General features: G+C 41.6%; 1 protein-coding gene and 1 long non-coding RNA gene across 27 annotated transcripts in view; one reads left to right on the plus strand and one right to left on the minus strand.

The window, feature by feature from the left end:
* The window catches only part of LOC116661728 (anoctamin-6-like), a 408,020-nt gene that overhangs the window by 324,471 nt on the left and 68,000 nt on the right, over positions 1–15,549 (minus strand). For 11 of the 26 annotated variants that reach the window (XR_004317626.1, XR_004317640.1, XM_032474241.1 and 8 more), the window contains one exon: positions 2,667–2,741. The exons of 14 other annotated variants lie outside the window; for them this stretch is intronic. Coding sequence is in view for 9 of the 12 variants with exons in the window: in XM_032474241.1 (XP_032330132.1) it covers positions 2,667–2,741 (75 nt within the window). In the remaining 3 variants the exon portion in view is untranslated. Of the gene's footprint in view, positions 1–2,666; positions 2,742–4,000; positions 5,162–15,549 lie in introns of those variants that run through there. One more of the 26 variants, XR_004317644.1, reaches the window with a different exon arrangement.
* LOC116661745 overlaps positions 1–15,549 on the plus strand; it is a 224,774-nt gene that overhangs the window by 108,994 nt on the left and 100,231 nt on the right. The gene's annotated exons all lie outside the window — the stretch shown is intronic.

Consider the following 15,549-nt stretch of genomic DNA (forward strand, 5'->3'; position numbering starts at 1 on the left):
AATATTATGCATTTTAAATAAGTCTGCATAATAATTTTTTAATTATGTATTAAGAAAACATTATATTTAAGATTCTTTAAATGCTTACTATTGCTTCAGCACACATCTATTTTTCTAAATCCTCACAATAACCCTGTGGGGAAGGTAATATTATGTCTCTTTTACAGATTAGGAAGTAGAGCCACGTGGAGATGATGCAATTTGCCCCAAATGAAGCAACTATTAAGTGAAAGAACTGAAATACTCAAAGAGCCCAAAGACACACTAACTGTATAGCACTATCTCCTTCATGGTCTGTGAAGTCAATTCTAATTCATTTCAGAACTTTTACAAACTTGACACATTTCTATTTTTCTTCCAAGCACTTATTGCGTTCAATATTTCTTAAGAAACAGGAAAGCTTTCCATTCTCCTTCCTCAAGTTTCTTCTTATTTATCATGTTTTCTGATCATAACTTTAATATTTGCTCATTAAAGAAAATTTGAAAGTAGTCAGTAGTGGACAGAACTGCTGTCCTGGATCTGTCCCCAGTCTTAGAAGAGGACCCAGAATTTGATTTAGGGTAAATAACCTCCCTTCTGTTTTTAGTCATGTGATTTAATCTCGATTGACCCACTCTTTCTGAAGCACCAGAGGTAGATCTCAGTTGGTTTAGGACAAATAATACCCCTCATTCTATTGGCTTCGCACATGATTTGAGAATTGGCAAGTAACCCAGGAAGAGCCACTATTATGTGAGAAGATACATGCTGTTGCCCATGTGAATGATTAGCTTCCTCTATCAAAAGAGGAAGCTGCCCAAAGAGACCTCTCTTTGTTTGGATGGATGTGTGACCTGAGATGCTGAGTGCCTAGAAGCAGAATGCTGAGACATCCTTGGGCACAGAATGAAGACAGGACAAAAGCAGCCCTTGACATCATCTGGGCTACAGTATCTCTCCTTGACTGAAGCCAGACCTCAGACCTGAGGATTTCATTTACAGGAACCAATAAATCCCATGTATCCCCATTTTTTGGTTGTTGTTTAAACACATTGGAGATTGATTTTGTCACCTACAATCAAAAGACTCCAACTCTGAGAATGAATAAAAAATAAAATAAGAAAAATTCTTCTACCTATAGACATAATTCCATCAGAACGGTGCACTGTTTGTATATTACAAATCATTTTATACATTAATTTTATTCTCAAGCCTATCATAAGCATAACACTTTGACATGTCATAAAATATTTTCATGGACACACTTTCATGGCTGCATAATATTCTACTATGTGAAGGTTTGGAAGAATATTTTGGCTGAGATTTTATATATATATACATACAAAAGTATGTCTGTGAGTTGCATCCATACTGAATTTTCCCTGCCATTTTGAAATACTTCCTGATTAAAAGTGTTTCAAAACTGAATTATTGGATTAAAGCATATGAATATTTTTAACTCTTGATATGAACTGCCAGACTGCTTTCTAAGAAGGCTTGAGGAGTACACCAGAAATTAACACAGCATTGTTAATCAACCACACTTCACAAAAAATATCCAGTAACCTAGGCATGGGATTGGTGATCACTGGCGCTTCATCCTCATAAACAGATGTGTGTCCCTTGAGAGGTGGAAAACTATTTCATTCTGATGTGCACTGAATGAATTACCGTTGGAGTGTGACTTCTATTTTTTCCTTTGTGAATGTGTGTTCATCTCTACCTCCTATGCTCCTTATATTTTTTGATGTTACCTTTGAAGTGATCTGAACTCACTATGTATTGAAGGAATTAGCCCCTTGTCAGATTTGTAAACATATAACATCCTCTGTTGTTTTGTTTAAAATTAGGATGCTTCTGATGCATGGAAATCTTTATATATCTTCCTCTGAAACTTACTGTTCATCTAGATGTTGTATATTCATCCATATTTATTTGTAGTTTTTTTCTAATTGTGTTACTTTTTTAAATGTTTCTGGAATGTAACACAATATATAGTTCACTGTATGATTTCAATCTTTTCTTTCCCCCCCAATTAGCTAACAAGTGTTCCATTTACTGAATATCCTTTATCTCCCTGATTTGTAATGTCTTCCATCTCTTATATTAAATTATTATTGATATCAGAGCCCATATCTGGACTTCCTGTCCTATTTTCTAATCTGCCTATTCTTGAGCTAGTAAAGCTCTCATTATCTTAATAATTATTATACTACTAATATGATTTTATCCACAATAAATCCCAAATCAATTTTATAACTTCTGATATTTTGGAGATATGATCTTTTAATCTAGAATCATGTGATTAAAGCATCTTTTATATCTTTCTGTAGTTTTTTTTTTTTTGATAGTTCCTACTATCCTTTAGTTAGGGTATTCTTAGACATTTTACCTTGGTTGTTATTCTTGGAAAATTTTAGAATTTTTAATGCCTCCATCTCGTCTCTTAATCAGACCCTGGAGAATCCTAAACCACTGATCTGACTTTAACAAATGAGGTGAAAAAAACTGGGGGAAGCACTGTGAGCAAAAGAGATTGTGGAACCTCCAGAGTGGCTGCCTGCTTTGGCTCAGATGTTCTCTGGAAAAATGTTTTCTCTATGAAACTACATAGTTCCCAGCTTGATTTTCAGTTTTCTCAGCACTTCACATTAGATTTTAAAAAGTCTGTGGCAGGTTCTTACCCAGAAAAAAGCACTTGCACAAAGAGTTATATGTATACACTTTCCCCAGGTGGTAAATGGAACACGCTCTTCTTCCTAATTAAAAAAACAAGTTTAGTCAATCAAGGGATTACACCAATGAAATGATTTTTCTCCTAACTGGTCACTAAATCGTAAACAGAACTTAAAAAAATAATAATAATTTTCAGACGTAGCCTCCTTATTTGTAACTGCGTGGGTTTTTTTTTCCGTTTTTTTTTCTTTTCTGTTATCGATGTAAAACACACAACAAAATACATACAGTGTTCATTTTAATACTATATTTTCAAAATGCACATGTGGACAGTAAACTGTTTCCCTGCCATGGTCTGAATTTAGGGGTCTGGGTACCTGATGAGGTCAAGTTTTAAAGCTCTATTTCTTAGCTTGCCTTTGATTTCAGAAGTGACGGTAGTGACAGCTTAGACTCCATGCAAGATAGGAAGTTTCACAAGTGTCTGCAGATAACTGGTCTCCACTGTGTGTTTCTTGGTTAAGCTTTACGTGTTAATTAGCTACAACAATGAAGTTTTAGAATTTCCATCTTAGAGTTTATATTTAGATTTCTTTTTTAGAGATGAAATCCGTAATACTCAAGATTTACCTGGAATATAAAAGCAGATACAGTATAATAAAAGCTGTAACAAAGTACATGGCCCTCCCTCTGTGCCAGGAAGTTTTCCAAGTAGATTTTTTACATTAATTAGACCTGTCCTTACCGCAGTCATGAGGAAGCAAATCTCTTATTCTTATTTTATAGGAAACTATGGCACAGAGAAGTTAAGATATCCAAGATCACTCAGGAAGCCAGCTGTTGTTTTCAATTATGTATTTAGGGAACTTCATTCCTAAGGTCTCACTACCACAACGCTGGCCTCTCTAAACAATGGAGCATGCATTTGCAATTAAACAATTCAAATAAATAACTAAAAAAAAATTAAACAATTTTTTAAATAATGAAGAACGATAAAATGAAATGAGTCTTCATCTTCAATTTTTCAACAAGCATGTTCCAATGAAAATTTAAACTTATTAGTTGGCAATTTTAAATTTACAATTGGCAGTTTAAATGTCCAAAAATCTTTTCTTCAGTATTTTTTTGTATTCTGCCAATATGATACGTTTTTGTTTTTCAGGACTCAAAAACATTACGCACATCTAATTTTGTCTAAGTTTCAGCTTTCATCTCTGGATGTACAGTCTTTCACCAACATATTCTTTGACACCATCTTCTGTTGTAAACAATGGGAACTATTCATAATGGGGATTATTAGAAACTTATTACATTGTAAAAGACAAATGTCCCTTTCTGTTGGTAGCTGAACCTCATTTTTTTCCATTTATAAAAAGAGGAGTTTGACCTGCTCCCTCCAGACATTTTCAGTGCCAACATTCTGTAGATCTGTGATTCAATTTATTAAATCTTTAGTTGGAGACATTTTCAGATGTTCCTAGTAAAAGCATTTTGTTTCCAAGTGTTAATCATGCTCACAACCTACTGTCCTGCTGCTGCTGACTGCAAGTACCATCAGCTCTAAATTATCTCAGCTGATGGAAAGAAGCAATAATACAGATGTCTCAAAAAATCATCTTTACATAGCTCTGGAATGTTGATACAAAGATATATAGTTTTATTTTTTTACTTTTGCAGCATGAGTGGCAGCAATAAATTTTCATTTCCAATTATATACAATGCCTAGCTCAAACACTGCTCAAACAGTGATGGCTCCTCAACAAAAGTTTCCCTGCTTCTTCTGCCCTTTCTCTGACTTCAGGGTGAGAGCCACGTTGCTTTGTGCACATCCCAAACGGAAGGGAGAGCAGTGACCTGGACTTAGTTCAAGACAAAGGGGCACCTTGTCTACGATGAAAAGGAGCCGCAATAATTACGGCACATGTGAAAAAATGGGAGTCAACTATAAAAATCAATGTGTCTTACCTTCTACATCTATGTAATTGCGGCTAATTTATAGTTTGCATTTATTTATTGGTGTTATGAATGGATACAAATCAATGCCCCTTTTCTTATACACTTATAGCAGTCCTTTTTTTTCCCCCCTTTTTACTGTTAGTATGAAGGAAGGACCACAGTTCTCTTCTGTGTCCACCATTCCGGGCAGTGCTCCTTCAGCTTGGCTGCACATTAGAATAACCAGAGGAGCTTTAAAAACTTCCCTATGCCAGAATGCACCCCAGGCCACTAAGTACCATCAGAGCTTGCAGTGATGGAATCCTGGCACCAACATTTTTTGAGGTCCCCTGGTGATTCCAACATGCAGCCAAGGCTGACAAGCCCAGAAGTAAACAGACTAAAGTGCATCTAAACAGCGACCGCTTTTCCTGGGTAATCTCATCTGTCTCCACGTGGGGACACCGCATCTCCTATTCTGGCCGGACTTGTTCTTCCTGCTCAACCGTGTCCCATTTGTACTCAAGTTCTGCCTGGCGCCGCTTTCAGATCTCCAGAAGTAAGGTGGCTAAGAGAGAGAGAGAACAGCAGAACGTGGATCTTCAGTGATGACTGATGCTTCTGAAATCTGTACTTAATATTTATTACCATTAACACTTTGGTAAACGGTTAATAAAATCACATTTTATTTATAGGCGATACTAATGAGAAACATGAGTTAATGCCTTTTTTTAAAGAAAAAAGAAAATGTAGATAATTTATTGAACTTCGGAAAACAGACTAACTAGCTCTCTAGCTCAGGGGAAAGGTATTAACGTGATGGTCAGGGGCAGGTGACTGTGTCTGATTCTAAAGTACCTGCTACCAGCACATTATGCCCACTAAAAACACAAATATCAGGGGGATGGGTGGGTATAGCTCAGTGGTAGAGCACGTGCTTTACATGTACAAGGTCCTGGGTTCAAGCCCCAATACGTCCATTAAAAAGAAAGTTAAAAAAAACACCAGTAACTGTCATAATTTAAAATCACTGCACGGTCCACCCTCCAAGCCTTCTCCTCTCATCCTTCTGTCTGTTCTGTCAAAAGGACCTGAGGGTGGGGAAGGGGATGAGAATGCTTTAGTAGCCCCTGCACTTCTATTTTCCACCACCCCAGTCACACAAAATTAAAATAATATTCTTAAATATGGAAAACTGCCATTTTCCTCAATCTTCGATAAAGTACTTTTTAGAAATCGTCATTCTGTTTTAAGACTCGTAACTTCAAGTTGTAGACAAAAACAACATGAAATGTTAATTGAAAATGTGGCTTCAGGGTAAATCCCCAAAGCCCTTCTTACAACCAGACTGTTACCCCAAGGCCCCAACTCTAGAGAAATTCCAGAATAACCACTGTTCCCTCCACCATTATACATGAGTCTCTACCATGCTCTGAGAATAAAGAGAAAAAAGACACAGTCCCTGCTTCCGGGAGCTCCTAGGTGCACAGGACTCATCGTGAAATGATGGCTGAGGAGAAGTGTTAAGAGGGCCTGGATAACAGTCAGCAGAGGGTGCTCGGGGCAGAGAGCCGGAACTGTAGCCTAGGCTCTCCCAGAGGAGGGAACCACTGTGGTGAGCTCTCAGACGCCCTAGATGTGATCAGGTGAAGGTATAATGTTAAGGCCATTTCTCCCTGGTGAGCTGCACCTGCAAAGGAGGGAGGCCAAAGAGAGCCAGGTCCCTTCCAGGAACTGCAAAGATTCTAGGAGTGAGCACAGGTTGTGGGAGGCAGGTAAGGCAACCAGGTAGAGAGATCACAGGTGCACATCACACAGGACTCTGTGTGCCTCCAGGTAGAGGAGACATGCAAAGTGATCTAGAAAGAGACAAGATAGAGGCAGGGAGACTTATTGGCAGGTTCATTTGAAGGCCTGCTGAGGCCCCGCCAGGAGGAGAGAGAAGAAAACATTTCAGCCGGTGGAAGGATTGGCCACAGGTGTGATGGAAGGGCAGGAAGAGGTCAAAGATGCCGGCCAGGTTTCTGGCTTTGGCAGTGTCTTAAATTATAGTGCCGTTCCCTGAAATAAGAAGGGCAGGAAGAGGGGCAAGTCGTGAGAGGAGACAACTGATTCAGTTCTGGCTGGGTGTTGTGGGCTTCAGGAGAGATGTCCAGTAGGCAAATAAAAGTCTAGAAATCAGGAGAAAGTTCTTGGCTGAGCCAAGTAGTTTTCCTGTTTCAAGAGGCTAATGGGTGTGAGTGGACAAGCTCACGAGAAGACGTGTAGAGGGGTAGCTCTCACCGTCCTGCACATGGGAAGCATCTGGGAGCCTTTAAAAAATTGTGTGCCCCAGCCTGGAATGGGGCCTTTGTACTGTTTATTGTTTTTTAAATACTTTCCTTTTGGGGGTGGTGTTAATTTATTTATTTTAATGGAGGTGCTGGGAGTTGAACTCAGGACCTCTTGCATGCCAAGCAGTTGCTCTACCACTGAGCCGTGCCCTCCCCACCTTTTTTTATTTTTAGACATTAGCTCTACTGAGCAGCCAGTGTTGAGAATCAACCTGTAGAGAGCAGAGAGCCTTGGGGTAGAGATCAAGGAGAAGCTGCCCGGAGCCCTGCAGACCCCACCAGGGGCAGCCGGAGACGCAGGGAGCCTCGGACGGGCTGTGAGGAACGTGAACTCAACACTCCCCAATGGCGAAGATGACGAACATGTTTCAAGCACCCACTTCCCAGCAGTGTTTGTTCTGACTTTACTAGATTTTCAGTAATACTGAGTGAGAATAGAAATAATCTGGACACAGGGATCAAATTCAAATGCTGTTTCTGACCATTCTTAGTTGCCTGATTACTGATTAAAAGGTTACCCGTCTGCCACGTGTAAAATGGGGGACCTAGAACCGTGCTCGTGGGCTGCTCTGAGCGTAATGAAATGACATCTATAAAGGCCCTCCTGACTCTCAGAGGTAATTGCTACTATTGTCCCCATTTGGGACACCAAGAAACAGAGGCACAGAAAGCGTCAAACATTTGCCTAAGATGAGGTTTGGGGTCAGGAATCAAGCCAATGCCTTCTTGGATCCAGAGCCCAGGATCTTCTTACGAGCAACACGGCACCGCCCAGGCTCCCTGCTCCAAAACCCGCCTCCCTTTGGCTCAGTTCCATGGGGCCTGTGCTGCACAGATGTCGTCACTGCCTGCCTGCCTGCCCGGTGTCTGACCCCGGCACTGCTCCCTCCATCTCACACACCGCTTCCTTGGGCACACCAACCCTCACGAGGCCATTGCTGTGGGTACTCGGATGTTTACACGGAAACGCAGGTGGCAGCCCAGCATTTTGCTATAAATGCTGCTGTCAGTGGAGGCAAAGAGCTCACAGTTGGTGGGGGAGGCCACTTCTGGTCTCCTTCTTGGCGGAGAGCTGGATGGAATCCAGTTTCCCTCTGCAACTTAGACATCCAGCATGAGGTATATGTAAGGCCATCTGGCCTCTCTACGTAGATATGATGCCCCCGCAGTTGTACTTAACATTGTAACCTCCTGGTTCCACCAGGGAGCAGAGGCCATGGCCTGTTGTCCACCAAGTTTTGTTTCCTTGCACAACAGCTACAATGGGGTGAGTTAACACCGGACCAGGAAGTCTACAAAGCCCTCGTGTACTATTTACTGACACTTGCAGGTCACCCAAATACCCCAGATCCTCCACGTAAACAACTAGTAAGAGGAACTGAGCTGGCTCGTCTGTCAGGCCCCTGATGGCAGGACTGATTTTGCCTCTCCTGCTCTCGGGATGATCCGTTCCCTTCTGTGTGCCCTTCCCCGAGCGAAAGAGACTGTTCTTTTTTCATGGGCTACGGAGTATTTGTGGCTGTCTGACCAGAACCTTCAAAAGTAGAGCTCTTGGTGAGAATGGAAGCATGGCACCCACTTCTCATGAGCTCAGCTACCCAACAGCCTCATCCAGCCAAGACTGTGGCCAACACCAGGGGTTCATGCTGCTGAGTGTTGGGTCTGGAGAGCAATGCCTCCACCACTGAGAAGCTGCCCCACCACTTGTGCTCTTGTCCCCATCCAGGGGGAGGTGATGCATCCATGGGGTGAAAGCCTTGAGGGCACTAGGTGACTATGGACCAAGCTGTGACTGTCCTGTCCTGCTCCCCATGTGACCCATGTTAGCCTCACATGCAAAAAATCCCCAAAGAGACCCCTGCTTGGGTGCATGTGTCACCTATAAGCCAACTGTCCTCAGGCCGCCTAAGAAGCAACACAGTATACACAGTGAGCCACCCACTCACTGATGTCCCCAAGGCTCACAGTTCCCTAATGTGACAACAGGTACCCCCAGCAAATGAAGAACCTTAATTTGTAATTGACTTGAGAATTCTACTGCCAACACTGCCTTCCACCTTTCACTTATGAAGTTCTTTCCAATCTGTCCCCTGCTCTGCAACTGTGCAATCAGTCCAGAGCTCCTTCATGAGACAGGAGGGAAGGGGGCTGGGCACAGCCATTAAAAGAATGGCATAGCCATTAGCAACGAGATGGTGGAAAAGTCAACTCCCAGTAGATCTTGAGCTTCAATACACACTCACTGAAATACAGCAGGATTCTAGATGGCACACCCACAGGTGCCAGGACAGGTTCAAGGCTGACCATAAAAGTCCAAAGTGTGAGTGGTGGCCCAATTTCTGGGAATCCCAGCACCTTCCCCAAAGCGGTTGGAATATTCCTCCCACTTATTAACATATGAAGATACTGAGTGCATAAAAACTAACAACCCCACACCTCGTGGCTGCTCTCCCTGCTGAGGGAGACAGCCCACACTCTGTCTGTGGAGTGTGTATCTACTTTTATTTTAAACTGGAGCACCCAACCCCCAAGCCTCATGGCCTGTCTCTTGCCTTCTGAAACAGCCCACTCTGTCTATGGAGTATATCTCTCTGAATAAATCTACGTTCACTGAGCTGTGGCTCTCTCTTGAATTCGTTTCTGTGCAAACCAAGGACCCACACTTGACGAGGTGCATCCCAGGGAGCCAAATAAGGCCTGGGATACGGCCATCCTCTCCCCCAAATTTTCCTGTATCATACATTCCTTCCCAAAGGATCTCACCTTGTGCACTCCAAAATAGACAGCACTCATGTGTCCTGACCTGGATCTGCTTCTGTGTGTATCATTTCTCACATCCACAAGAACGTCACCTTCATGAGGACAGGGATTTGGTTCTGTTCGCAACAGAAGCACCAGCACATCACAGGTGCTGGAGAAGTATTAGCTGAATGAATGAGCTGTGGGAAGTCCTGGGATTTCCACCTGCAACTCCTAGCCTCTTGGGTCCCAGCTGACTTCAGGTGCTCCCTGCTACTCATGGCTGACCTCTTGCCACCACTCTCTGCTCTGCCATCACCTGAGCCGGGATGAACTGAGATGGGCACACACCCCGGAGAGCATGGCGTCTGGTTCATGAGGTTGCAACACACTCGCCCTCTGACTGCCAGGGGTTACTCAGGACGAACTGAAGGCAGCCCCATGTGCACTGCCCTGCCCCACAACTCACTTGAAGCACCAGGGCTGCACACAGGGGAAACGCTGGCCCTTTCCAACCTAAGGAGAGGGACTATGGGTGAGAAGAGGGTCTCTGTCAACTAACAGTCTCTTTATGAGCCCAGTCTTAGGAAAGCTCTTTAAAGACACTCTTGGTGTCTGCCTTGTGTTTCTGTAATCCCTCTAGATTTGTCATTTTAATCTACGCATCAGAAATACAGATGGTCTTGAAATCTCCACTGATTTTCAATGAAGAAAATCCTCAATTTCCTTCTCTGCTAAGAAAATTACTGCACTTTATATAGAAAAAGCAGCTTCCTTTCATGAGTTTCTATCTTCAAACACCTAATTTCACAAGAATCAGTGAAGCAGGACATGAAAATCATGCTGTGCTTTATCACCTACAGGTGGGCAGGGATGAAACGAATGAGTACTGATCTCATGAGACGGGAAGGCTGGGGCTGTCTTATTCCTGCTACAGATGGAAGGGTCCATATCTGTGAGGGTGAGGAAGGACCAAGGATGTGAAACCAACATTTTCTAACTCATTTCCCCTTTTCAGAGTCCCAGACAAAACAGTGTCATTGTATCAACAAAAACAAGAACATTTGCACACTTCTAAAAGCATGCTACAAGTTACTACTACACACGGCACTCTGTCACTGACCTAAAGGCTGATGACAGCCAAGAAATTTGAAGGGATCTTATTCTGTGCTCATCCCTTTTTGTCTTTGGAACCTCAGGATAATTGCCTCCTCTCCCTGAGTGTCATTTTCCTCATCCTTCAAATGGGAGTGACACAGTCATTCATTTGCTCAGTGTCTATTCGACAACAGGAGACAGCTTATGAAAACAACAACAACAAAAAGCAAAACAGCAATTCTGATCTGTGCTGTCTTCCTCCTCCTCCCTGAACATGAACTTACAGGGTAAAATGGCATCTTTCATTAAATCCCGAACTTAAGGAGCATTTCTGATAAGGAAGTCACAGGACTGCCGTGTAACTGAGAAATGACCTGGTGAAAAAGAATGAGTTACCAGCAAATCCTCAAAACCCGTAAGGGTGAAAAACCTGTTAGCTACAGGCATGGGTTGGAGATCCTTAGTTCCCCATTTGACAAAGCCGAGAACGTTGCAGGGTCCATGAAAGACACAGATAGCCAAGTACAACCACACCATGTTTTGGAGTACACCGGGGCCACATCGCTGCTGACCTGCACTGCTGTGTGTCCCAGAGCAAGAGCCCTGGGCGGGGGTGACTGTGATTGATGCTGGACAAGAACTTCCTGTTCTGTCTCTTTTGCTCTCTCTCTTCCTGCAATAAAACAACTGGTAGGACTCTGGTGGGGAGCACTGCACCCACTTTCTCTGGCAAACCACACACCAGGCAGCTCTAGCTGATCTGAGAGAGGACTCTTCAATGAACATATATACACCAAAGTCAGGCAGAAGGCTGCCTGTGACCTTGGGAATCCAAACCAGCTTTTCCTGTTAATCAGGATATTAGACATCTAAAGAAAGTGTGCACCAGATGAAGACGATGCCCTAGACAGCGTTGGTGGTTATGTCCAGCAGTGTCTAAGGACAAGTCATACTCTCGCAGATGGGAGAATTTTGGTTGCTTTCAGAGTTTGCTACTGAAGAGCTGGGACATTTCATTGGGCCTTGAAACTCCAGACATCTTTACTCACAAAGGCAGACAAGGTAGGTGAGCCAGCTCAGCCTTTATTCCAACTTCCTAACCAAAATGCTATGAGGTTGAAAATATATTTCTCAGACTCTTCTGCAGCAAGGGTTCCAGATGTGGCTTTAAAAATGCCCATCAGAGACTGAGATTTGCAAATATTAAATACTATATATAAAAATAGCTAAAGACAATAAATTTCTTCTGTATAGCACAGGGAACTATATTTAATATCTTGTAATAGCCTTTAATGAAAAAGAATATGAAAAGGAATTCATACATATATACGTGTATATGAATGACAGGAACATTGTGCTGTACATCAGAAATTGACACATTGTAACTGACTATACTTCAATTAATATATATACATACATATTTATATATGTATATATATATATATATATATATATATTGCCCATCAGCAGCATCTGAGTGTCACTGAAAGCAGAAACCCAGATGAATGGAGGCAGAGGTGTTTGGAGGAGCTACGTTATTTTGCTGGGGGAGAGGCAGCCGGCACGGCAGAGATCTAGAAGGAATGCTCACAAGAGCCACTCACTGATCTGCAAGTGAGTTAGGGTAACAGCTTCCTGAAATCCTCCCTGGCCCTCCTGATGAGCCAGGTGTCTGGCGTTTCTCTGGAAATCACTAGGCGCAGCCTGGAACTCAAAGGTAAAAATTAAAAACTGCAGTCAGGAGTTTGGCAGGACGCGCTGGACAAAAGTAGGTCAGAAACAACAAGGAATGGGGAGGGGAGAGAACGTGTGCTGAGGACCCTGACTTCAGTGGTGGATTGTCTGTGTTGAGGACTCTGAGTCAGTATGAGTAGATGGATTGGTGTGGACTAAAATGGTGGACAGTGTTCAGATAAGTGTGTGATTTGGACTATATTTATTAGAGGAGGGTTCTTTTTTTCCCCTTCAACATTGATCATTTCTAGGGAGCAGAAAAATACTCTGCCACACAATATCTAAGTGCAAAAGAATATGCTACTGGATGATGGTGGTATTAAATATTTCAGTTCTGCAGTTCCAAGGTTTCCTTAATGAGGTTCACAGCAGTAGGTACTTAAAATAATATAAAGACATCATCATATGTACATATCCTTATAGATACACATATGGTGCTATAAGTGGGCCTGAAATGTGTTCTGCATTCTAAAATCTGATGAAATAAAATCAGTAGCTCAATATGCCTGTTGGTTCTATAATCATTATGTAGCTAATGATCACAGAAAGCAAGATCAACTAGGAAATTTGAGATTTGTATTTTCCAGTGTCAAAGTTAATATTTTCTGATTTACTTAAAAAGCATTTTTTTAATTAGGGCTGTCATCATCCATTTGTATACGGGTTTCAGTAGATGTGTTCAGATGTTCTAGACAGTGAATCAGAGCAAGACTGAGGTTTAGGCAGTAGTTAAAAGTCTCACCTGTGTGATCAGCATCCACATACTGCTATACTGAAAATCCTTAAAAGTGAGAACTTCATTAAAGCAACGAAAAGTTAGGGAAATAAATAGCCACAGACTAGTGGAAGATTTGTAATGTGTAAAAATGGCAAAGGGTATTCATGAGCATATTTTTAAAAACTCCTACACTTTAATAAGGAAAACAACAAACTGACAACAAGTTGCACACTGCTCACTGTAGGAGAAGACAGGCAAATGGACTTTTATGTGAATGGGGCTGGAGCTGTAGAATTAGTTAGTCTTGCAAGTAACTCAGTTAAAAAAATGCAAATGGGATACACTTCAAGAATATCTGAGTAAAAATCTTGGAAAACTTACTCCTCTATGAAGCAATGACAATGGCAAAATTTGTCAAACTTAACCTCTGCAGAACTCTAGAAATTAAACAAAGTCTTCCAGCAATCCGGGGAGGGTTTATTTGGGAAAAAAAAATAAACAGCTAAATCTCCATAAAGATAGTGAGGTTTGTGGCATTGTAACTTAATCTACCCCCATCCCTGTATCCTCACCTAAACTGTGGCCTTTAAAAGCAACAGTCTCACAATCAATGTAGGGGCAGAAGTGATTTGAAGTTACCCAAAAAATCCGCCCCCAGAGAGCTGTCACTATTTGACCTATCTCAAACCCATTCTGTGCAAAAAGCCTGTCCCCTGAATGCTTGTGGAAAACAATCAGCAGTGAGTATTTAACATTAAAACTGCCTGAGGCAGTGGTACCAGTAGAGGCTAACTAGATGCTGACTAGGAAACTTAGAAGACAAAATTGTGTAATGAGACTTTCTGGGGGTGGAGGTAGGGTTAAAAATCTCCAAAAATTTCTGAGAATTTTAGAAGTCCGTACACATGTGTGGCACATGGCAAGGAAAGATCTGAGAAAATCTTAAGCCTTCAACTCTGGCTGAACTAGAGGTTCTGCATAAGCAAGAACTAAAGGCTACGGAAGAGCTGCAGACTGCCTGCCGGTGCTGAGGGCATCTCTCCACACGCAGACACACAGCCACCTGGCAACAGCTCAAACGACTGGCTCCAGGCATTGAAAGAAATCACTGTCCAATCATTATTACAGTGATGACAACTAGGCTTTCTGCACACATACTGATCTCATGGCCATGCATGGTAAAGAATACAGACTTTACAGAATTTGTTCAGGAAAGTAACTACATAAATAACTGCAGCAGCAATGACAATGGAAGCAACGATTAACCCTGGAGATGAGGAAAATCTGGCTTTCAGATCTGCTACATTGTAATATTTTAAATGTCCAGTTTTCAACAGAAAATTACAAGATGTACAAAGAAACAGAAAGTTTGGCCATAACAGAGGGTAAAAAGTAGTCAATAGAAACTCCCTGAGGAAGCCCAGACACTGGACTTACTAGACAAAGACATAAATAAGCAATTACACGTATGTTCAAAGAGCTAATAGAAACCATGCTTAAAGGATTAAATTATGTGAACATCTCATTGTACAGAGAATATCAATAGATAAAATTTATATTAAAAACCAACTAGAAATTCTAGAGATACAAATATAATAACTGAAATGAAAAATTCAGTAAGAGGTTTCTCTGTAGATATGAACTTGTTGAAGAAAAATTCAATTAACTTAAAAATACTGAGATTATCCATTCTTTGGAACAGAAAGAAAAAGGAATGGAAAAAAATGAACACTGTGTCAGAGGTAGGTGGGACACCATCAACAATACTAATACATGCAAAATGGGAGTGCCAGAAGGAAGGAGAGAAAAAAAGGGGTAGAAAAAATATATAAAGAAATAATGGCTGAAAACTTCCCAAATTTGATGAAAACATTAATTTATACATCCCAGCAGCTCAACAAACTCCCGTGGTATAAACCTAGAGACATCTAGAATAGGCACATCAGATTTAGTGTGTCAAAAGACAAGAACAAAGAATCTTGACAGCAGAAAGAGAAAAGTGGCTCAACATATACAAAGGCTCCTGTCTAAGACAGTTGATTTCTCATCAAAAACAATGGAGACCAGAAGGCAGTGGAATGGTATCGTCAAAGTGATAAAAGGAAAAGACTGTCACCAAGTATTTTATAGCCAGCAGAATGATTCTTCAAAAAAATTAAAGGAAATTAGACACTCCTACCAAAACAAATCTGAAAGAATCCATTGCTAGCAGGCCTGCCCTACAGAAATAATAAGGATAGTCCAGCAGCTGTAATGAAAGACACTCGCCTGAAAAATAAGAGCACTAGTAGAGGTAACTACATGAGTAAACAATAAAACAGTATAATAAGCATT

This window comes from Camelus ferus, chromosome 36 (assembly GCF_009834535.1).
Source record: "Camelus ferus isolate YT-003-E chromosome 36, BCGSAC_Cfer_1.0, whole genome shotgun sequence".
Taxonomy (NCBI): Eukaryota; Metazoa; Chordata; class Mammalia; order Artiodactyla; family Camelidae; genus Camelus; species Camelus ferus.